This window comes from Bos javanicus, chromosome 2 (genome assembly GCF_032452875.1).
Source record: "Bos javanicus breed banteng chromosome 2, ARS-OSU_banteng_1.0, whole genome shotgun sequence".
In the NCBI taxonomy this organism is placed as follows: domain Eukaryota; kingdom Metazoa; phylum Chordata; class Mammalia; order Artiodactyla; family Bovidae; genus Bos; species Bos javanicus.
Window position 1 is genome coordinate 99,874,914 of NC_083869.1, and position 23,947 is coordinate 99,898,860.

The 23,947-nt window shown below is 34.7% G+C and overlaps 1 protein-coding gene across 6 annotated transcripts in view; it reads right to left on the reverse strand.

Moving 5' to 3' along the window:
- ERBB4 (erb-b2 receptor tyrosine kinase 4) overlaps positions 1-23,947 on the reverse strand; it is a 1,283,620-nt gene that overhangs the window by 550,955 nt on the left and 708,718 nt on the right. For all 6 annotated transcript variants that reach the window (XM_061383869.1, XM_061383859.1, XM_061383854.1 and 3 more), the window contains exon 3: positions 22,787-22,973. In XM_061383869.1, coding sequence (XP_061239853.1) covers positions 22,787-22,973 — 187 coding nt within the window. The remainder of the gene's footprint in view (positions 1-22,786; positions 22,974-23,947) is intronic.

The following is a 23,947-nucleotide window of genomic DNA, read 5'->3' on the forward strand; positions in this document are numbered from 1 at the left end:
CAGTTTAAAATTCATGGTCTATAGTAATAATTTAAAATACTGACTTTATTGTTTCACATTTTCAACAATGTACTGCTTATGCTTGTACACAAGATGGAGCATTCTCTCAAGTCCATCGTTGGTACACCACTGCTCTAGTGTCAGAATTTTCAGTATATACGCTCTTTTCTTTCTTATATAACCTCAGAATTAGAGTAGCATTAGCTGTCATAATTGATGTCATTGATGTCATAAGAAGACTCAAAATGTATAATGGTCCAGATATATAGAGTTAGAAATTTCTTGCTCATGTAAATCTAAATACTTACATACTACTTATGTCAGGGGTCTGTAAGGGATATTCCTGACTGGTGGGCAAAGATTTCTGAGAGCAAAGAGCAGATTCTATTTCACATAGTCATCTGGAATTCAGGCAGTTTAATTCCAGGTACCATGAATAGTATTTTACAGACATTAACAACTTTCATCTCAGTAACTTGTTTAATCCCTTATTCTTTCATAAAAATCATGTTTCTAATGGTTCATGGATACTGCCTAAAGACTTGATAAACAGAAAACTATGATTACACAATTGCTACTTCAAGTCTTTCACATCCCACTCAATCTATCCAACCTCTAAAACTAAGAACTAGGGGGAGAAAAATTGACTTTCGTGTTTATATCATCCCTCTGTGCATGCATGCTAAGTCACTTCAGTCATATCTGACTCTTTGTGACCCTATGGACTCTAGCCTGCCAGAATCCTCTGCCCACGGGATTTCCAGGCAAGAATACTGCAGTGAGTTGCCAGGCCTTCTTCCAGGGGCTCTTCCTGACCCAGGGATCAAGCCTGAGTCTCCTGTCTCCTGTATTGTCAGGCAGGTTCTTAGTCACTAGCACCACCTGGGAAGTCCTATATCATTCCTATCTATACTATTCATTGGCACATGTTATCTAAATTCAATCCAGATTCATTCCAAGGTTACTGATGCCCTTATTTTGTTTCATGGGTGTGCGTTAGACCATCAACCCCTGGCTATGCCCTCTTTGATCAAAGTCCCAGATACTACCTAACCCACTCCTGTAGTCACTGTTTTTGAATTTTACACATAATATAAGAGCTGTTCCATCCTAAGTTACAGTGACTTGACATGATATTAATCTTTAACATTGTATGCTAATATATGAGACCTGAAAACATTGGCCGTTCTCTAATATAACGGAGCAAAAGTTCATAAACTACACTTGAGAAAGTCAAACTATTTTCTTTACAAGAACATGGACTTCAGGCTAAATGGGATACACCATTTTTATAGTGGTGATTTTTGGTTTCATTATGTGACTGTCAATGACCACAAGTAGAACTTGACTAAATTCTATGTGTTAACATAACAGCTACAATTATTGATAGGTTAGGTTCTTGAAGACAAAAAGGTGGAGGTCAAGGTGGAAATAGCAACTTATTGGTTCAAGCACATTGTGCTTAGTTTTGAAAATAAATCCCTGGCCACAGATACAGTGCTTTTAATAAGCTAAAACAAATGACTTCTTACTGTGAAAATTTTAATGGCATCATCAACTCATTGGACATGAATTTGAGCAAACTCTGGGAGATAATGAAGGACAGGGTAGCCTGGCGTGCTGCAGATCATGGGGCTGCAAAGAGTCAGAAACAACTGAGTGAATGAGCAACAACCATGACAATTTAAATATAATGTGATATGTTCTTTTTTAATATATATACATATATATGGGCTCATTTCATTACTTAGAAGAAATAGGCGCTGCTGTTTTTCAGAACATAAAGGTATAATACAACCCCCAAACCAATAGACAGAACATTTGCTTTTACTTCTGAAATAATGAGAATAGTTTATCTACTGACCTATTTATGTAAATAATGAGATTCTAAAGTAAACAGAGACGATTATCTGACTGCACATCAACAGAATGCCTTCAAGCAAAAAGAAAAAAAACAAAACATGACAAGCATATTAGCTTCAGATTCTGGGAATCACCAGTGTAGAGTGAAGAAAATAAAACTGCTAAGCAAAGTTCAAAATAGAATCTACATGTGGCTCTAACCCTCTGCTCTTTGAAATGTCATTTTTTCCTCTCTTGGTTGCAGTTCAGAGTTAGCTGATGGGTTTTAGTTATCTGTAAATTAAGGGTGTTGGTCCCCTGTTACCTGTAGAATATTATTCATATAAAGAATGCAAATACTACTTAATCAGCATAACTGTTGGAAAAATACAGTAGTATTTTCTTCTGTAATCTTGAGTATTTACATGTATACTAAAAATATGTAATATTTACTATATATTCATATTCAGAATAAATATATTACTATATATTCTCTCATAATATTTACTATTTCTAGCATTTAGTATATAATCTCTACTATTAAAAAGTAATTTAAACTCATTTTATAATGCATATGGTGGTACTTCAGTGATACTTGTCTATCATATAATTCAAAAGGCACTCAGATAAAGAAGTAGCAACAACTGAAGTCTTTTCTATCCTCCTGAAATTCAGAAACAGGTCTGCTCAGCAACAGCAGCATTTAACATGGGTCACGCAGCTAGAATATTCACACAATCCCAATAGCAGCAGGAATAATTCACTAAGGACAGAGGCAGGGCACTGATGATTTGTTAAGTTTCACTGAGACCTTTGCCGCAGGAGTGAAAACAATCTTTCTAAATTTCATGCTCTGAATCTCATCTGTATGTAGAATTATACTTTTGAATTTTCCCTGAGAACAATAATTGTAACCTTTTACAAAGAGTGGATTTGTTCTCAGCAGAGCCAACCCCTCCACCACCCACCCCAGGGAACACAACTATCATTGTCACCCAGAGAAGCCAGCAATGTGAAAACCAGAACACTGCACCTGTTTTTTCACTGTTATCAAATGCCAGCCTGGGGCCTAGCCCTGGTAAGAGAGGTCTGACTTCTAAACCACAGATCAACATAAACTCTTCTAAAAAAAAAAAAAAAACTTTTGTGTGCAAACAGAGGTTTAGCAGCATGCTTTCTTCCTGGGAGGAAAAAGAGCATGCCTCTTACCATGGAGCCTTCAAGATGTATTTATCTTTTGCAAGTTCAGTGTTATGAATAGAGTTTTAAGAAGCTTCCCATGATTACTCAGCTTTAGTTTAAGAATGAAGGGTTCATGATAAGAAAGTGATATTAGTATGACAACAAACCTATGTTTAGTATTCTTGCAAGGAAGTAATGACTTGAATCACTAAGAGAAAATTTATACTTTGGTTGACTTTTTAAAATAAAAAAATACCTTTATAAGGTATATTGACAAGACATTCAGCAGGACACTTCTTCCTATTCTACAGACTGTAAAACAATGTCTGAGGTATAAATTTAGGGTGACAGGGAGCCTATTTTCAATGGGAGAAATATCAATAACTTCAGATATGTAGATGACACCACCCTTATGGCAGAAAGTGAAGAGGAACTAAAAAGCCTCTTGAAAGTGAAAGAGGAGAGTGAAAAAGTTGGCTTAAAGCTCAACATTCGGAAAACTAAGATCATGGCATCTGGTCCCATCACTTCACGGGAAATAGATGGGGAAACAGTGGAAACAGTGTCAGACTTTATTTTTGGGGCTCCAAAATCACTGCAGATGGTGACTGCAGACATGAAATTAAAAGATGCTTACTCCTTGGAAGGAAAGTTATGACCAAACTAGATAGCATATTGAAAAGCGGAGACATTACTTTGCCATCAAAGTTCTAGCAATGGTTTTTCCAGTGGTCATGTATGGATGTGAGGTTTGGACTCTGAAGAAAGCTGAGCGCTGAAGAATTGATGCTTTTGAACTGTGGTGTTGGAGAAGACTCTTGAGAGTCCCTTGGACTGCAAGGAGATCCAACCAGTCCATTCTCTGAAGGAGATCAGCCCTGGGATTTCTTTGGAAGGAATGATGCTAAAGCTGAAACTCCAGTACTTTGGCCACCTCATGCAAAGAGTTGACTCATTGGAAAAGACTCTGATGCTGGGAGGGATTGGGGGCAGGAGGAGAAGGGGACGACAGAGGATGAGATGGCTGGATGGCATCACTGACTCGATGGACGTGAGTCCGAGTGAACTCCGGGAGTTGGAGATGGACAACGAAGCCTGGCGTGCTGCGATTCATGGGGTCACAGAGAGTTGGACACGACTGAGCGACTGAACTGAACTGAATTGAACTTAAGAGAAAAAAGGAGAAAGTACTTTTAATCTTCTCCTTTAGTGGAAGAAAAATGTCAATCTTCTAATAGGTTTAAATAAATAAACACACAAACTAACAAATGGACAAAAAGATAATTTAGGTGCATGGAACAGGTACACAGTTCCATGCCATCTCCCTGTTATTTGCCCTCAGTTAATACAATTTGTGATCTCAAATTTAGGTATATGACTTCACAAATCCTGACTGTTGACTGTGGCAGTTATCTGTGTAGATACACACACAAAAGTGGAATGTTAATCTTCAAAATGTGTGTGTATGTGGTGTGTGTGTAAGTGAGAGAGGTAGTTGAGAGAAGGAGGGAGAGAAGAGAGAAAGAGAGGAAAATATGATTGCATAGTTCATTTATAATTTACTCTTACTTTTTCTTTTGGCAGGACATTTCAAAAGAAAGCCATGTGTTTTAAAACATATAAAAGAAAAAGAAAAGAAAACTGAAAGGGTTCTTGTAAGACAGACCCTAGAGCAGTTTGAAAACATCAAATAAAACCCCTCCAGCATGTTTTCCCCATGTGATGCCTTAGTACATTCATTTCAGCCTGTGGGCACATTTCCCATGACATACAAAAGGTTTCAGTGCCATGTTGATAGATATAAATATATATAAATTACTCATTTGCCACTCGGTCTACTGAGTTCCACACTGCTTTCTATAAAATTAATTTCATATGAAAATGAGTTTTTGAATGACAAACATTATCCCAGCCCATGATTAGAAAAGTAGGATTATAACTATTTGATTATATATTCCTAGGATATGTGTCAAAAACATCACAGTATACATGGTTATGCATCAAAGTTATAAACTATACATACACAGATACATAAATATATGTATATATAATAAATAAATATAATAAATATATTAATGCATATGCATCTATACATATATATATATATTTTACATTTATTTGGAGAGAGATACAATATATGTGGATCTATATTCATATCTATCTACGTATATATGGAGAGGGATATATAGATATCCTTTTTCTATTGTCTATTAAATATTTATAAACCTATTTTCTATGCTTTTCTTTGCTCTTCTAATATCTGTTGCTTATTTCTGGTGTGTGTCTGTGTTTATTTTCTTTTTAAGATTTTGAAATAGATGTAATTTGTTCACTTGCTTGAATTTATTCTTACAATTGTTTTATAGAAAGCTGATTCTGTAATCTAATGTAACAAGTAATGTTTTATATACCACAACTTTTTAATTTTTAAGTCCTAGAATTCAAAGAATTGAAGAAAAGATATAGAAATAATTGCTAAATATGCATTCACCCCATGCAAACAAGAGTCATGGCCATTGTTTGCTTTGCAGCTTTTCATTAGAAACCCTTGGTATTGTATACAGAACAACAACAACAAAACTATTTTGGGACTTTATGTTGGTTCTATGCAATCACTGGTCTAAGCTGGTGATCACTCTGCCTTACTTACGGGGTGAAAAATATCTACAAACACATGAAACAAGTCTACAAACAATATGTGAAAAGCCATAAGAAGGCTTTCCCAAGCTTTTATCTTTGGAGTAAGGATCCTAATTTTAGAATGCAACCCCTGAGTTTCATGTGGAACCTGACTCTAGAAACCAAAACCGCCTGTCTGCAGTTTTGCCACATCTCTACTGTTTTGACAACCGGTGGTTCATTTCTGTTTCACACACTGACAGGGAGCCCCAGTCGTGCTACAGCAATTGAGTTCCCAAAACATTATCAGCACCAGCCTGCTGTTTCTTTAGACGTTCAAGTTCTCAAACAAACAAGTAGATGTTTTAATTATTTTTTTTAATCCATAAAATATATTTAAAAATCAGTCTTAGCTATTTAAAATAAGCTATTAAAATATTCTTATGGCAAGTTCAGTAAGTGAGAGGTGAAAAATGCACCTTGTATTGTTCCTGCTTATTTAGAACTAAGCATGAGATACCTAGGCATTTAAATCCCATTCTTGCTTGTGTAATGGGGATTTGAAAGGATACAATGATTAATGAGTTTCAGATACAGTATAAAAGTAATCTATGGGGAGACAAATTCTTAGCTGAATTGGGAGCTCTACCCAGCAGAGGCATTTGAATACTTTGAGAGGAACTAAGAAATTAAGAAATGAACAAAAATGAATAGGATTTGCTTGGCACCACCGGGAAACCTTGGCTTAAATTCAACATTCAAAAACTAACTAAATTGGTTTTATTGCTCAGCTGTTCTTTTCCTCTCAAAAAGTCATTCATATTTTTGTTGTTGTTGTTGTCATCATTGTTTTCCTGAGGTTTCACAGACTTAGCAGAGGACAGTAAAATAATTTATTAAAGTAACAGTGGGTCAGGGGCACAGTTCTTGAGGCTCTAGCCTACTGTGTTCCCTCTTTAACTGGCAAATAAATAAAGCCACTCTTTCCCTCTCCTCCATAACTCTGTCTCTGTATTTCTGTTTGGCATCAGTGCACAGAGAGCCCAGAGTTTGGCAGTAAAAGTGACCTTTCTATTTCTGCTGTTTTCTCCAGCTCCTTCAGTTTACAATATTCAAGGTGCCACAGTTGAGGGTGTCGTGTCCTGAACCCCATCAGCTCAAAGGTGGATGTGAGGAGGGCCACATCAAGTGATCACCATGAACACTAAGAACCTGGCCGGCCCTGTGCTCTTCCTCCAGGCTGCTGAGTACGTTTCCTATGAGTTCATCTACAAAGGGGACAGAGGGGACTGCACAGGGACACAGCACGTGACCCCATCCCATGAGACTAAATATTCGCTCCTGACTCCAGCCACAGCCCAGTTGTCTGAGAGACTGAAACTCCCTCCAGGTGAAAGAAGTTAATAATTAAGGATGGTATGCTGCCCATAAGCATGTGGATCCCAGACTTATTGGATCTGAAGGTTGACTCCTACTAACTTCACCATCAACCCATCAGAAGCATGTCCATGAGCATATCATCCCCTCTTAGAATGATTACTATAAAACTTCTCACTGTCTTCTCCAAGTTAGGACACATGGCTTTGAGAGCATTAGTGCACTGTGGCCCCATTTACTTGGCAAAGTAATAAATCTATCCTTTTCTACTTCACCCCTCCCAAAATAAGAATGGTGGGTCTAGCTGTAATAACACATAGCTAGATGTAAATGCATGTGGATAATATTGCCATGACACATTGTTATAATTATGCTAGGAAATAAATAGACAATGAACAATCAAACCCAAATAAAGTCCCTAGATACCCACATGGAGTTTCATTTTTAATAGCAAGCTTGAACATCAGTTCCTAAATGTTTAGAAAACAAAAATATAATATTCTCTGCTGATTTGGAAGGGTTAATGCCATGCTCTCATTTGTTCTAAGAAAGGAAACTGAGCACTAAGAAAATATGACTCACACTTTGCCTCAGAACCTTTCCAGGATGATAGATAGCAGGTAGATATCATCAAGAAAATAAAATTAAAAACAAACACAAAAACAGACCAAAAAATGAAAAAAAAAACTTTCATTGTAGAATTAAAAATTCAGTACAAGAGATACTAAGTGATATGGCCAATGTACAAGTGGGAAGAAAATACGAGTCGTCTATTTGCTAGTGAGATTAGGGTTTACTAAAATTAAATATATCTGTCAATAAAGACCATGGGCTTCCCTGGTAGCTCAGTCAGTAAAGAATCTGCCCTCAGTGCAGGAGACCCAGGTTCAATCCCTGGGTTGGGAAGATCCCTGGAGTAGGAAGTGGCAACCCACTCCAGTATCCTTGCCTAGAAAATCCCATGGACAAAGAAGCCTGGTGGGCTGCAGTCCATGGGGTCGCAAAGAATCAGGCATGACTGAGCGACTAACACAACCACAACAGAACACAGCACATAGATGTGGTAAGGATAAGAAATTAATACTCTTAAATACTTCCACACCACTGAGGATCATATAAAGAAGGAAGAGACAGGAAGAGAACTACCATATATTTTGTGCTAATCACTATGCTAAGTAGTTTGAATTCATTTTGTCATTCAGTTCTCATTTTCAGATGAGGAAACTGATGCACAGGACTTAGATGTTCTTGACATTTCCTTTGTTAGTTGTAGTGCTAGTATGAAATTTCAAATCTATTAAGTTTTAAAAATCAGGTTTGTTATATTATTTCATCCTGCTGAGACTGGAAGAGAGCATATAGGAAATATTGTTTGCATAATCTTAGAAACATACCTTCTCATCTAAAAGGCATATGATAGGTTTTAGTTTTGATCATAAATCAACATTATCAGGAAAAACATTTTATTTCTAGATGAAGAATCTTTCAATCATTTTACTTCTGACCTCTATTCTTTGTTACTTTGCCCCCTCCAAAACTATTTCCTACTTTATGGCCACATTCAGGGTATATTTTAGATACAACAAAATCTACTTCATTTTGCTGTGATTGTTTTTCATTTCTTCATGGGTGAAGTGCTAACCAGAGTACATAACAACCAGAGTTGGTTCTTATAAAAATATCACAGATATGCATCAGTTCAGTTCAGTTCAGTCACTCAGTCCCGTCCGACTCTGCGACCCCATGAATCACAGCACGCCAGGCCTCCCTGTCCATCACCAACTCCCGGGGAGTTCATTCAAGACTCATGTCCATTGAATCAGTGATGCCATCCAGACATCTCATCCTCTGTCGTCCCCTTATCCTTCTGCCTCCAATCCCTCCCAGCATCAGAGTCTTTTCCAATGAGTCAACTCAATATGCATAGATATTTATCAATTTTCAACTTCGTATGCCCTTTTTATCTTACTGATTTTATTGCATCTTGTTCACAGGACTTTTTCAACTTTACAAAGTAGTTGATATAGTCATTTACTATTTTAATTAGAAATATTTTCAAAAATCATTTTGGGGGCCATAACTTTATGTTTATCTACATAAGAGAAATTTTAAAACACTATTTTTGAACTTTTAATCCCTATTAGTTGGACAATTATATATGTCTCATTGTCTCTTTAAAATTCTAAGATTTTTGTGATTCAGAAGGAAACTATTTCAAAGTCTTCTCTGGTATTGAAAAACTTACTAAGTCACATTTTAATAGATTAAATGTAAATGAACTGAAAATATACACTAAATCTCTCTCTGATTTAAATTTAAATCAGACATCAGAACTGAAATGTATGGTTCAACAAATTCTATTCAGTTTTAAAGAGTTTTTAATATTTCATATTTAATAATAACCAAATGTAATATAAGAAGTCACTGTCACAGTAATACGTATTAAATACATAAAATACTTGGATAGCTACTTAAATTATGCAGATAATCTTTAATGAATGGGAGTTGATAACTTATTTTGCAACCTCTGATGTATTTATTTTGCACAAGTGATAGTTAGATTTTCTTAATTTTTAAGAGGCACTTGAGCCAAGACACTAGTTCTTGATCCACCCCTTTCCCTAAGCACCACAGGGCTGCATTTGAAGCATGATACAATTTTAATTGCAAAGATTTATCATTATGACATGTAATTTCTAACTACACGAAATGACAATGTAATGCATAGGTGTGAAATTGAGCCACACATTGACTATGCGAAAAGTGATAGCAATGACATAGGCTGCTGCTTTGCTCCATTTCATTTTTCTAAAAGACATTATCTATAAGTAGACCATGTACTAACTACTTTATTATCTCTACCATCTTTTCCTTGCAAAACTACTAAATAATATTGTTCGAATGACCCTATAAAGCACATATCAAATTTCATAGTATTTGGTAGATAGTGGATGAATTTGGATTACTACTGAGTCAGACATGAACTCTAGAACTGCTTTTGTTTCATTTTCTTCCCTTTTGTAAATAAGAATTCAAACCCAAGCATATATAGATTAATATATATTTTAAAAAAATCTTTATAACAACCTAGAGGGGTGGGAAGGGGTAAGAAGTGGGAGGGAGGTTAAAAAGAGAGGGGACACATGAACATTCTACACTGACTCATGGTGATATATAGCAGATGCCAACACAATAGTGTAAAGCAATTTTCCTTTAATTAAAAATAAATGTTTGAAGAAAAAACAGAATAACAAAATATCTTTAAAATGTTTCCTCCCTCTCTCTAGAATCTTGAATAAAATCATTTTTGAAATAATACAGTAAAAAGAACACTAGACTAAGGCAAGGATCAAAAAACTTATCTTGACCAAATGTACAACTTTTGGAGCTAAATCAAAACAAAACACGCACCAAATATACTTATTTAATCTGTGTTTTAATTTTTTTAAATTCTAGTGTTAATTTTTAAAAGGTCATGAGGTAAGTTCCCAATTAGAGCACTTTTTAATTCTGTTAATATACTCTATCAGTTTAGTTCCTAATATCTGTAGGAATAAACCTAAATAGCCTGTAAAATTATTTTTCAATATCATAAGAAATAATTCAATTCACTTATGCAATCTTCATGTTTTTTAGAATAATTTAACTTCCTTAGTAAAGTATCTACATTAACTAAAGCTTCATTAGGAAATAAAAAAGAAAGACTGAATTGAGGAATATGACCTCCTCGTATGAGTAATTTCACAGATTCTCAATTCATTCACACATAGCAGAAGATGATAAAAGTTCAGTGTCATGTGACCTCCTTCCTTCTCAGAAGCTCTGTAACATGATGATAAAGGAAAATCTGGAATTATAATAACTGGCTTCAAATCTGAACCTCATAGATTAAGCAACAGGCCTTTATGTCTCATTGCTTAATCTGAAAACTGCAGTTTCTTCATCTTCAAAATGGAAATAATCACAGTAACCTACTAATTGGGGTTATTCTAAGGATGAAGAGAGACAATGTTTATAAACCAGTAACTTACACACAGCAATACATATTATTTATGAATGCTATTATAATTTTTATTTATTTTTTAATCTAAATATTACTTTTATTTTTTTTTAATTTTATTTTATTTTTAAACTTTACATAATTGTATTAGTTTTGCCAAATATCAAAATGAATCCGCCACAGGTATACATGTGTTCCCCATCCTGAACCCTCCTCCCTCCTCCTTCCCCATACCATCCCTCTGGGTCGTCCCAGTGCACTAGCCCTAAGCAATAATAGTAGTAGTCATATATATATGCTGGGTTCTGTTATACCATATAGATATTTTGTTTCCTAGATTTATTATGCTAAAAAGAGCAGCAACAAAGATACAAAGACTAAAAGAATTTTAGTAAAATTCTTTTTTACAGTTTTAAAAAAGAATTTAAAGCTTTACAGTTTTAAAGCTAGAAAATTCATAATAGTAAGTACTTGATGAGACATCAACAGATGTTTAATTCTACATAATACAGAACCACCTCACCAAATATTAAAGCAGAGTGTTTAGATAATTTGGAAACTATTAAAATTGAAATTATGCTTTACTTTGTCAATAGTTATCACAATATACTCATTAAATGTCATTTAAATATTGAATTAAAATTTGAAGTCCCTTTCATAGTAGATTGAAAATACAAAATGGTCTTTTCAACACCAGCTTTTTCCCACATTACTGATACCAAAAATCAAACCTCTAATTTGCATCATAGCACTAATGAAATTGAGTGAACTGAATAGTCCTCAAAGGAAGAAAAAGGTTACAGGTTATCATTTTTTCTTCATTTTTTCCCTGCAGGTATTCCTTAAAATTGTTGTGGTTATTATGATTTAATAACTAACACAATTTGACTTAGTTTACAATAGAATTACAGCTAGAACGTATAAAATATATTTTACAGAAGGGTCATAAAGTATTAAGGGTGGGAGGAGGGTAACATACTATGAGATCTAGAATAACAGATAAAAGCATTGTACTGAACTTCCAGGTAGACTGGTAAAAAAGATACAAGTGAAAACATTCTCTTTTTTTCTCTCTGATATTCTATAATAACCTTTTATATATTACCAAAAGAGGAAAGTTTAAGGGAAATTTCTAGAAAAATGTTTTCTTTTCTTTTACCTTTGAAATAATTTTCTTCTCTTTTGCTGGTAGAGTCAGTAACCAGCTCAACTCAGGAAAAAACCCAACAATTCAAATTTCCTGGTTAGTATTGTTTATTACATCAAAAGGTGTTAAACCATGTAAATTCACATTTCTCTATCTTCTGATAGATATAGATAAATGGAAAATACCACTCATATTTTTTTAAATATTGGCTATTTCTATTGCAACTTGTTTCAGATGCTTCCCCAGCAAACAGTTTAACAATTAGAAAGCAGCAGTTTTGCTATGATTCATGAAAATAATGTTTGTTGTATCTCTATTTTGTTTACATATGATTAGTTTATCATTTTATTCTGTTGAACAAAATGCATACATATTTCATATTTAATATTGTTAAGACTAGATTTTCCATACCATCTTTTACATTTATACTGGGATTTTACTTTTTCTTTCTTTTTTTTTTTTTTTCCAGTGTGGCCTGAAAATAGTGATCAGAAACTTTTTTTTACAATTGATGATGACTTAGATTTGGTGAAATATGGTAGTTACCTATTTGACAAAACATCCTATAGTAGAGTTTCTTTTGTTACTAATTTGCTATTAAATAAATATTATATAATGAAAAACTTTCAAGATAAACTGGACAATCCTAAAGATAAGTTATTGTCTATGCCAGAAATAATTCTGATCAGACTTTTCAATATAGTTTCTCTACTATAAAAATCATTATAATCTCCTAGTCCTTAGGTTTTTCAATTAAGTTATTTAAGACAGAGACTTAGGGACCTACTTATAACTAAGTGCTTTTAGTCTCCCCTGTGAGGCGCAGAGTAAAAATCTCATTTTTAAAAAGTCAGATTTCTGATAAACAGAAATCCTAAGTCCTAATACCTAGCAGCTTAAAGCATATTAAGAAGCAAAGCATGGCATCCAGAATTCAGCTTGCTCAAATACAATATGGTCAGGCACTAAATCATAAATGAGAGCTTTTATGTTATACAATTTGATCACGTAAGTCAAACATGCTTTCAATGACTGTAAAAGTCGACTGTTTCTATTATTCTTACCAAAAGCATTCTTCCTCTCCAATATTATAATAATGACTAATATTTATTTCAGGAACTGCACTTAATGCCATGTATGCGTGTATGAGCTCAGTCGTGTCTGATTCTTTGGATCCCATGGGCTGTTGCCTGCCACGTTCCTCTGTCCATGGAATTTTCCAGGCAAGGATACTGGAGTGGGTTGCCATTTCCTACTCCAGGGAATTCTCCCAACCCAGGGATCAAATGAGTGTGTCTTGCCTCTTCTGCATTGGCAGGTGGATTTTTTGCCACTGTGCCACCTGGGAAGCCCACTTAATGCTATATGTAAATTATAATTCAACTTTCACAACTGTCTATCAAACTACATGCTCATCACACTCATTTCAAGAGGAAATTAAGGCTTAAAACATCAAATAACTTGCATCTAAAAAGGATTTGAATGGAGAGCATCCGGATTTAGAGCCTGTGCTCTAGTTCTTTCTTCATGCTTGTAAATTTCACTGCCTCCTGCTTGGGTTCAGAAAATATGTTATCCTTTTAAGACTTTACTGCCTGATTGCCACTAACCACACGTGGCTATTTAAATTTAAATAAATTATACTATATATAATTGAAAATCAATTTCCTTCATCGCACTAGCCACCTTTCAGGTTCTCAGTAGCCACATTTGGCTATTGACCACTCAATTTATGGAGCAGAGACTGAATGTTTCTATCATCACAGGAAGTTCTATTGGACAGCTCTGCTTTAGAAGGTAAACTAGAGTAAAATGGGGGGCACTTGATCCCATAGATGCTTGACCAAAAATTAATATATAAATAACTGGGGAAAATACATTCCCAATGCTTTCACATTGCAGTTGGTGGGTAAATATTTGTCAGAACTATAATATTTACTGAGAGAAGACAGGGATGTAGAGATAATTTGGATGAGCTCATATCTCAGCACAATGTCTTGAATATACAAGTGGAAGAAAATAAAGCTAATAAATATTTGAACTGACATCACTTTCCAAAAGAATCCTGAACTTTCACCGGTAAAATGGGGTCTATTAATAAACATCTGAATCATGGTTAAGAGAATAGTAACTTCTATTTTTAAAAAGCTGCAGTCAAATAGCAATAGCTATAAAATTAGTTAATAAATAAAATAAACTTTTAATAGTTATAAGATTGTTTATAAGATTGTCATTTTATGTGTTTGCTTGTATTTTATTGTGAACTCACTTAACATTTCCCATTCATACATTCATGATGTATTCAAGTATTATGTAACAATTAAAATCAAGAAGGTCTTACTAAAATATAACCTTAATGTCTTCTGTTCAAAGTTTGAATTTTTTATGTTTATAGCCATTTTAATACCTTGCTGACTGTGGCCTCACCTGGAGAAATTGTCCTATTTCTTAGGAATGGCATAATATGAAGAAATGAAAAACAAATCTAGATTCTAGAATAAGATGTCCTTATTAACCACAAACCAGTCAATCCTAAATGAGATCAAACCAATCAATCCTAAAGGAAATCAATCCTGAATATTCATTAGAAGGACAGATGCTAAAGTTCTAATACTTTGGCCACCTGATGCAAAGAGCTGACTCATTAGGAGAGAGCCTGATGCTGAGAAAGTTCAAAGACAGAAGAAGGGGATGACAGAGGACAAGATGGTTGGATGGCATCACTGACTCAATGGAGATGAATGTGAGCAAGCTCCAGGAGATGGTGAAGGACATGGAAGTCTAGCATGCTACAGTCCATGGGGTCGTAAAGAGTCAGACACAACTGAGGGATTGAACAACAATTAACCACAAAACTTCAAGCTTCGTTTCCTTAGATGTAAAATGACAATAAAGAGTCTTTCCAGGTCAACACTAACGAGCTATTTGTGAAACAAAGAAAGGGAAACTTGAAACATTTTGTAAAGTTTGAAACTCCATGACAATGTGGGATATTAAAATCATCATGCCTTTGATAAACATGGAAAGGCAACAACATGGAGCCTCGTTTCTAACCTCTGACCTAGCGTCTTAGCATCTGCCAAGAATGGGGCTGCCTCCTCTACGTAAACTTGTCAAAGATCTCACATAGTCTTTATTCTCATTAAATACAGTTTCAGGTTCTCCCCAAATATTACTCAAACTGATTCATGAGTTCCAATTTGATTCCAGCAAATCAGAATGTGCCATAATCTAATGATTCTGGGCCCAACTTGTTTGGTAACTGGGAATGATGCAGAGAATTTACCAGCTCTTTTCAGTCGAGTATCTGCAGGTCTGGGCTTCCTAGGCAGCTTAATGGTAAAGAATTTGCCTGCCAATGCAGGAGACACAGGTTGGATCCTTGAGTAGGGAGATCCCCTGGAGGAGGGCATGGCAACCCACTCCAGTATTCGTGCCTGGGAAATCCCATGGACATGAAGCCTGGCAGGCTACAGTCACAAAAAGTTGGACATGACTTAGTGACTAAAAACAATAGCAACAATTTGCAGGCCCAGCAAAGCAAATGTGAACAGGAGGTAGATATTCTGATATTCTTACGTCTTTCCTCAGAGTCAAATCATGGACTTATGGTGATAACAAATCCGTTTCTCTCACTGCATTTCAGACCCTGAGGAGCAAAGAATTTCCTCCATTTTCTAAATGTCATAAGCAAACAAGCATGCTTTCTTAATAAATGGGCTTTAATATGGGAGTTTGTTGACCTTACATATTTTCTTAGAATATATATATATATATACTTTCTCTTAGGGAAGGGAACATACAGATCTTGGTATATGTTAGTGACAAGAAAGAATAATGACAGGTTTAAAGTCTCAAGTAGGGAATTTTCCTGAAAGAGTCCCATTAAGCTAAATTTCCTCAGCTTTTCCTAAGTATGCTATAGAGATGGAAAAGAATGCAGTTCAGAGAATGGGAATTTTCAGGAACCCTGAATGGGAGATAAACCAAGGGTGTGGCTTCTTATGGCCTGAGTAGATTATCTTAGTACCTGTGACAGAAAACATGATGGCTAGTGAAGAAAAAAAAAGAAAATGGTCTTATTCCCTGGAGATTCCCCCTTCCCGTGTTTCACTTTTCCAGTAATGCTCTCTCTTCTGATCAGTGATACAGCAGAAGAAATTCCCTTTTTACCTTCATACGGTTCCATAAATTCACTTATTAGTTCTCTAAAGCTGAGTCCTAGAAATCTGCTGAACTGGTCACTCTCTCTGATCCCATAATTATAACATTTCCTTTCAACTATGTTTCTGTCTTACTTATATACATAAATGTATTGCTGTCGTTTTCATTTTTCTAGTTAATGCACACTGTTTGACATGACAAGCAAACAATCTTCTTTAGAAAACACTGGCTAGAGTATCAATTTTAGAAATTGTGGACCTGATCTAAAAATTGACACCTTCATAAGAATGTGCCACTCTTCACTGATTCCATCTGACTCACAGGATTTTCACTGTAGGTTAGTTTTGATCAGATCATTTTCCAAGTAATTTACCTTAAGCTAGGAATATTCTTTGGATCATTTTGTTCCTGTAGATCTCACAATATGCTGAGTGCTGCTTCTTATGTAAATATTGGTAGTACTTTTGTCAAACATCGTATTTAACAGCAATCCCCGAAACAGGCTAGTTGAACCCACTCAAACATTACTAAGACCTTTCCCAGAGCTGCTGAAGAATGCTTAGTGACTCTACTGTCAGTAAAAGAACTTAGAATGAATATGTCTCTTGTCTAGGTCAAGACAAATGTCAGGGCCAATGAAGAGTGAAACATGATGATGGGAATTTGAAATGAAGGGCTAGGGCAACAGGTGCTTGGCATGAGACACTGAAAGACAGGAAAGAAGAGCTGTGAAGTACCCAAGGCAGCAATCAGACTGAAAGTAGTCAAAGAAAAGCCTCAGGCTTCTCACTGCCAGAGAAAGAGATCTTATACTTAAAGTAGTTTCAAAGTAGAATCAGGAAGAGATGCTGAAATTTGGAGCATCCTTTTGTCTCAACAAGTCACTTTTCAAAGCCGCAGTGAAGCAATAGGCATCTATCTGAATATGCAGAAACAGGTACAATTGTTTTGTCAGTGTGTTGACACAAAGGAAAGCTAAAAACAAAACAATACAGAGAAAGAGCACTGAGGTTTCCTAAGTACTCTCTACATGGAAGGTGCTGTGGTTGACAAGTTCCCTGCTTTATTTCACTAATGCCTCTAACTAACACTCTGAGGTAGAAGTTTCCTCGGGTTTAAAGATGAAGACTCTGAGTCTCAGTGAGACATGCTAAGTGATGATATGACATTTAAACTGATTTTTCTGGTTCCACATCTATGCTTTCTGACATACACTGAGTCAATTACAGGTGGCCTGTCCATTACAAATTATTTATTTGAGAATTAATAACGCCAAAGTGGGTTAGGAAATTTAAACATTAAGAGGTGCTGCAATTCTTTGGTGTACTATTTTAATTAGTAGCCATTACATACTCGAAGGCAGACATTCAGATGTATTTCTCAGACATTTCATCAATTCAGATGTTGTATTTCCTAGACTAAGCATTTTATTTTATTTTTAGTCTAGGAGAATTCAGTAAATTTAATATATCCTTTACATTATTATTGTGGGCTCCTCAAAGTAACTTAAGCATTTTACTTTTTGATTTCGTCCACATCTCAAGTAATTAAGATGACTCAGTACACAGTTAACCAATCAAAATAGTCATCTATATTACCGGCATTAATATATGAATCTATAAGTCTAAGCTGAGCACCAAAGAATTGTCGCTTTTGAACTCTGGTGTTCGAGAAGACTCTTGAGAGTCCCTTGAACTGCAAGGAGATCCAACCAGTCCATCCTAAAGGAAATCAGTCCTGAACAGTCATTGGAAGGACGGATGCTGAAGCTGAAACTCCAATACTTTGGCCACCTGATGTGAAGAACTGACTCATTTGAAAAGACCGTGATGCTGCGAAAGATTGAAGGCGAGCGGAGAAGGGGACGGCAGAGGATGAGATGGGTGGATGGCATCACCGACTCAATGGACATGAGTTTGAGTAAACTCTGGGAGTTGTTGATGGACAGGGAGGCCTGGCATGTTGCAGTCCATGGGGTCGCAAAGAGTCGGACACGACTGAGCGACTGATCTATCTGATCTGAACTTTCACCTACTCAAAACATATATTCTCTAATTCATAAAGTGACAATTTAAATATTCAATTTGAAATTTGGTGTAAAAAAACAAATGCATATCTTAAATTTGTACCTAGGTTATCATCATTATAAAAAAGGATATAGATACTGGAACAGATGTAAGTACCCTTAGGTATTTCTCAAAGATTCCTTCATATCTACAACATAAAATATAGATTAAATTGTATCATATTGTCCACCATTACTAACAGATGAGGTAATTTTATAAATTATAAAAGAGCAAAATAAGAGTGGTTTTTATGTCCCATATAATAAAATAACCTTTATATTTTGGCCAGACAGGTGACTAAATAAGTAGGAGCTCATCAACTTAAGGTTTTAAATATATTAAACATTAACTTGAATTTCAAGTGTGAATGTTTGTTTAAGAAGGAGCTGATAAAATCATCAGAACATCATCACTGAGAATGATTAAGAAGAACCACAGCACATGCAAGTGACCTTAACTGAGGAAGTAGTAACACATTCTCCCTGTCCCTGTCCTGTAACGCAGCGATGTCATTCCCAGTGACCTGAAGGTGAATATGTGTCTGATGGGAAACACGGATGGCAGTACGTGCTGTCTCTTGACCAGAAAAGGACGATCAGTGTAACAGGGCACTGAGAGCTTGCCAAGACACGTTCCTTACTCCATTTTGGATTGTGTGTCATATGCTTAGTCTAGGGGCCTTACCCTTCGCACTTCCCCACCTCATTCATAATGGACCAGGGAAATGTGAGAGGCAGGAGGAAGACAAGTCTTTCTGTTTAGCCAGAAAACATGTTTAAGTACGGTTCTTGTCTTTGGTCATAACCACAACAAAAGTAGCTAAGTGAGATCTGTAGTAATGTTTATCGTCCAAGGAATAGCTTCTGGTGAGCATCAAGCTAAATTAATAAAAATGCATAAGGTGAGGAGTTAATTTATATACATGTAAGTGGTATCCAACTATTAACCCTTATATATGACAGTCCTCATGTTAACCAAATATCCCTTTTACACAAAGATAGAGTTTGCAGGAGCATACGTACTATTATAAAGGCATATCATTCTAAATATTATTCTAAAGTCAACACAGAAAAAAAGATTTCAGGAGAAACACAAAATATGAATACATCAAAAAGCCTTGAAATGTCAATCTCAAAATTATTTGCTATAACATAGTACTTGTTATTTATTTTGTTGAAAGTGCTCAAAAAGAAAATCTTGCTCAAAAGGAAAATTCACGATAAATTATTATTGTCCTTGTAATGGTTTACCATTATATAAAATTGATATTAGACAAAATGGTAATATGGAAGAAAGTTCATTCCCAGCATCTTGCTTGTCTCTGCACTCTTTTATACAAACGTTTCCATCCAAGGTTTTTTTTGTGGCTCAGCTGGTAAAGAATCTGCCTGCAATGCAGGAGACTTTGGTTTGATCCCTGGGTTGGGAAGATCTCCTGGAGAAGGGAAAGGCTACCCACTCCAGTATTCTGGGCTGGAGAATTCCATGGACTGTATAGTCCATGGGGTCACAAAGAGTCAGACACGACTGAATGACTTTCACTTCCATCCAGGCTCCTAATGTGTTCTTTTCATTCCTATATCAACCGGAAGTATATTTCTTGTCATTCAATCATGAACATATCTGTACTTTTCCTTCTCTTCTCTCCAGGAGATAATAAATGAATGAAAAGTATTTGGATCAAGTAAGGGTGAAGAGGCTAACCAGATACTTTGCTACCATTCCTTAGTATCTTTAATTAATTAGAACTTTGTTTCTCAAACTTTAATAGTTATCAGAAATATTGGAGGGGTCCTTAATATACATATTGGTGGGCCCGAGCCCCAGAATTTACCATCCATTAGGTCTCAGGTGAAGCCCAAGAATCTGAATTTATAGAACAAATACCCAGGTGATGCTGATACTACAGGCCCCTTAAGAACTGGGTTAAAAGTTTAACTCACTACTGCAGTTAGGCAATGAGGTATGGGACTACTTAGCAGGTTTTCTATTTCACTTCACATTATGTGAACCCTGAGTCTAAAATTAGGGCTAGCCCCAGTAGTTCCACCCTTAATATAACATTATATATCTTCTTTTTTTTGTATAACATATCAACAAGAAAAGAAAGCTCTTTCCAAAACCCAAAAACAATCTTACCTAAAGTGAACTGCAATGTTTGCTTACTAGTTTGATCAAGTTACTTAGGAGACTAAATTCTCTAAGATATTACTGTAGAGCAAATTTTATCCCAATTCCTTTCTGATAAAGAGTTAAGTAGTTACAAGTCTCCTGTCCTTCCTCATATATTCTTATACCCAAACATGGTGGTACTTACTGTAAAACTTCTGATTTTCAAAATAAAGTAACACTATTGATCTTATTACCTAAAATATGATCAATAATTCTAGACTGTCTCATGGAATAGTGTTGGCATGTAGTCATCATTCATATTATTTATATATATATATATATATATATAAAATTTCCAAAATATCTAAATTTTCCACCATTTATTTTACTGTACTTTTCATTAATTCATATTCAAATAAGAAATTAATAATAACTGTTGAATAAATACTTATCTTTTCTAAACATTTCAAATAATTATTTTACTCATTTATTAATTTTCCATCTTTACTGCTACACAGGAAAGTATTATAAGGTTTTCTGGCAATTTAGGGAATAATATTTTTAAGATAATAATGCTATATTTTGATATGAAACTAGTCAATCATAAGTAAGACAACAGTCACAATAACAAGACATGGTGGAAGTTAACAGAAAAGATATACTCAAATGTTGCATAACTGTGACTAAATAATTCCTTTTTTATATTTTAATAGTATTGAGGTTAAGTAAATGTGGAAATGAATAACTCTTTAAAGACTAATTTTCTTTGTGAGAAGATTCTTCAAATAGCATATATTGTGGAATAATAACATAATCATATGTTATAAGATTTTGAAAATAAATTTATTCAATTTTTCTTTAATATAATCCGAGGAAAAGCAAGAAGAAAACACAATGTGCTTTTGGCAAGTTTTAATTGGATCATGTTATTTTTGGATTCCTAATTTCAATCATTCAATTTTTCTCTATTTCCAAAATTCTTCCTCCTATCATTATTTCCATGCAAGTAGCAATTTAGTCAAATACCCTGCTCTTCAGTAAAGAAAGTATTTTGAACTAAAAAAAAGGTAAAAATGTTGATGAAGGATATAAATTCTGGACAATTTGCATTTACCATTATGTCATGAAGTCTATAGCAATCATGTCCAAAATAAATAACATAATCATCACTCCTTCCTTCATCTAAGATACTCCAATTTTAGTTCACCTCTGTATAACTATCAAGCTACTTCTAACTTAAAATTATATATTTTATGTCTTCTGCAAATATATAAATACATAATTTTAATAAGCTGACAATATTAATCTTATTTGTTTCTTAAAATTTTAAGGCAGTACTTCTAAAATACTTCAAATTCCAGTATCAAGAAACATGGCCACTTTGTCGACTCAAAGACACACAAAAAATATATTAATTTTGCATTTTATTAATTCAGGTTAAATTAATAGTTCAAACGCCTTTCTCCCACTCTGATGTAATTACTAATTAGCACATTTTTGGTTGCAGGAACATATAATAAAATTCATGATTAAAATTCTTGTACCAATAGCTTCCACCGTAGGCTTTATGAACTCTGAACTACATGAACTGAAAAGACATCAATGGAATTGCAAAAGCCAGCTTATAACACAGAGTCCTGCACAGAATTATTTGTAGCAAGATGATACCTAATTCCAATCTTAGGGGGAAAAAAATCACTGATGATTAAAGCTTTCTGAGGAAGAACTACTAATGGCACTTAGTGAGTTGCTCAGTAAGAGAAATCAAAACTGTATTAATGTTTTGATTAATGTTAAAAACATAACATTAGATATGTTTTCCAAAAATAAGAGATTGTAAGAAAAGCTAGATTAATGGAACAAGATATAACAGTCTGTGTATTTACTGAGCTTTAACGAAAGTGAGAGTTAGGATGTTATTGCAGAGATTTGATGATATGGTCCACTATTCACCTGAGACTACTGAGCAGAGCATTCTTAAACCTGCTTCATATCTGTTTTCAGTCAGTGAGCATTTCCTTAGCGTGTACTTCTGCTCAGATGAGATACAGTCATATGCTATCCTTCAGATTGCATTTACAATATCTGTACATAAAACTGGGGCAATGTAGAGCATCATTTCTCACAAAATGAATAAGTAGTATTAATATGTATTTCAATGCTTTATAAAGTTCCTCAATGTAATACATGCTGCAGAAACCATGTACACATCTGTGTGTGTCTATCACATTATATTGATAATTCAAGTATATTTGCTGTTTTGTATGTTTTCCTTACCAGTCAAGTTCTTCAGTCCAAGTTCTTGAAGTCCAAAGTTTCCATCTTTTCTGTAGTTTAAAAATATTGCCAAGGCATATCGATCCTCATAAAGCTTTGTCCCACGGATAATGCGTAAGTTCTCCAGAGGCAGATAGCGAAACTGATTAAGAGCCACCAACACGTAGCCTGTGACTTCTCGTATAGACTGAAAAGACACAAACGATGGCCTGTGTCAAACAATTTAAAACTGTCAGTATGTTTACATAGTCAAGTAGATAAAATTGAGTTATTTAATTCTAACTTTCAGCTTTTAATTGAATATACTAATTTCCATACCATATTATAAATAATTGCCTTGACACACAAGATCACAAGGGTTAGAATTTCATTTGAAGAGTGATTTGCATTTTATTTTTAAGTCAAGAATGTGTTTACAGTAAAAATAATTTACTGAATTTTATTGTATGAAGTACTCTTCATGTCTGAGATCTGAATATAATTAAAAGAATAAAGATCTCATTCTCTGACAGACCAAAATTAGATAAGAACACATAACTATCAATCCTTATATTTTAAAAATAAACTGGTAAACTTATCACAAAATAAAGTTGCATTAATTTGTAGACTGTGGACAGATTTCAAGCTGCTATATTATTGTTTAATTTTATAGAAATCAAAGAACAATTGTCTTATATCAATATATTTCTGACTATATATATATAATTCATATTGTACATATATGCATTAGATACACACAATTTGCATTAGATACTGATTATGGTTTCTAATTTAATTATTAAAACAATTTTTATTTTAACTATGCTGTTTAAATGTAGTTGTCTATAAATTAATTATTTGAAGGTTTGTGAGATATTTTAAAGCAAAAAAAAAAAAAAACTCACAAAAAGACTTTAGGCTTCATCTAAAGCTATAGTTTTTGATAAAATACATATAAATAAAAGTCATGTCCAACTCTTTGCAACCTCATGGACTATACAGTCCATGGAATTCTCCAGGCCAGAATACTGGAGTAGGTAGCTGTTCCCTTCTCCAGGAGATCTTCCCAACCCAGGGGTCAAACCCAGGTCTCACACATTGCAGGCAGATTCTTTACCCACTGAGCCACAAGGGAAGTCCCAAATGCATATAAGAACAGTAATAAATATAGGTCTTATATTT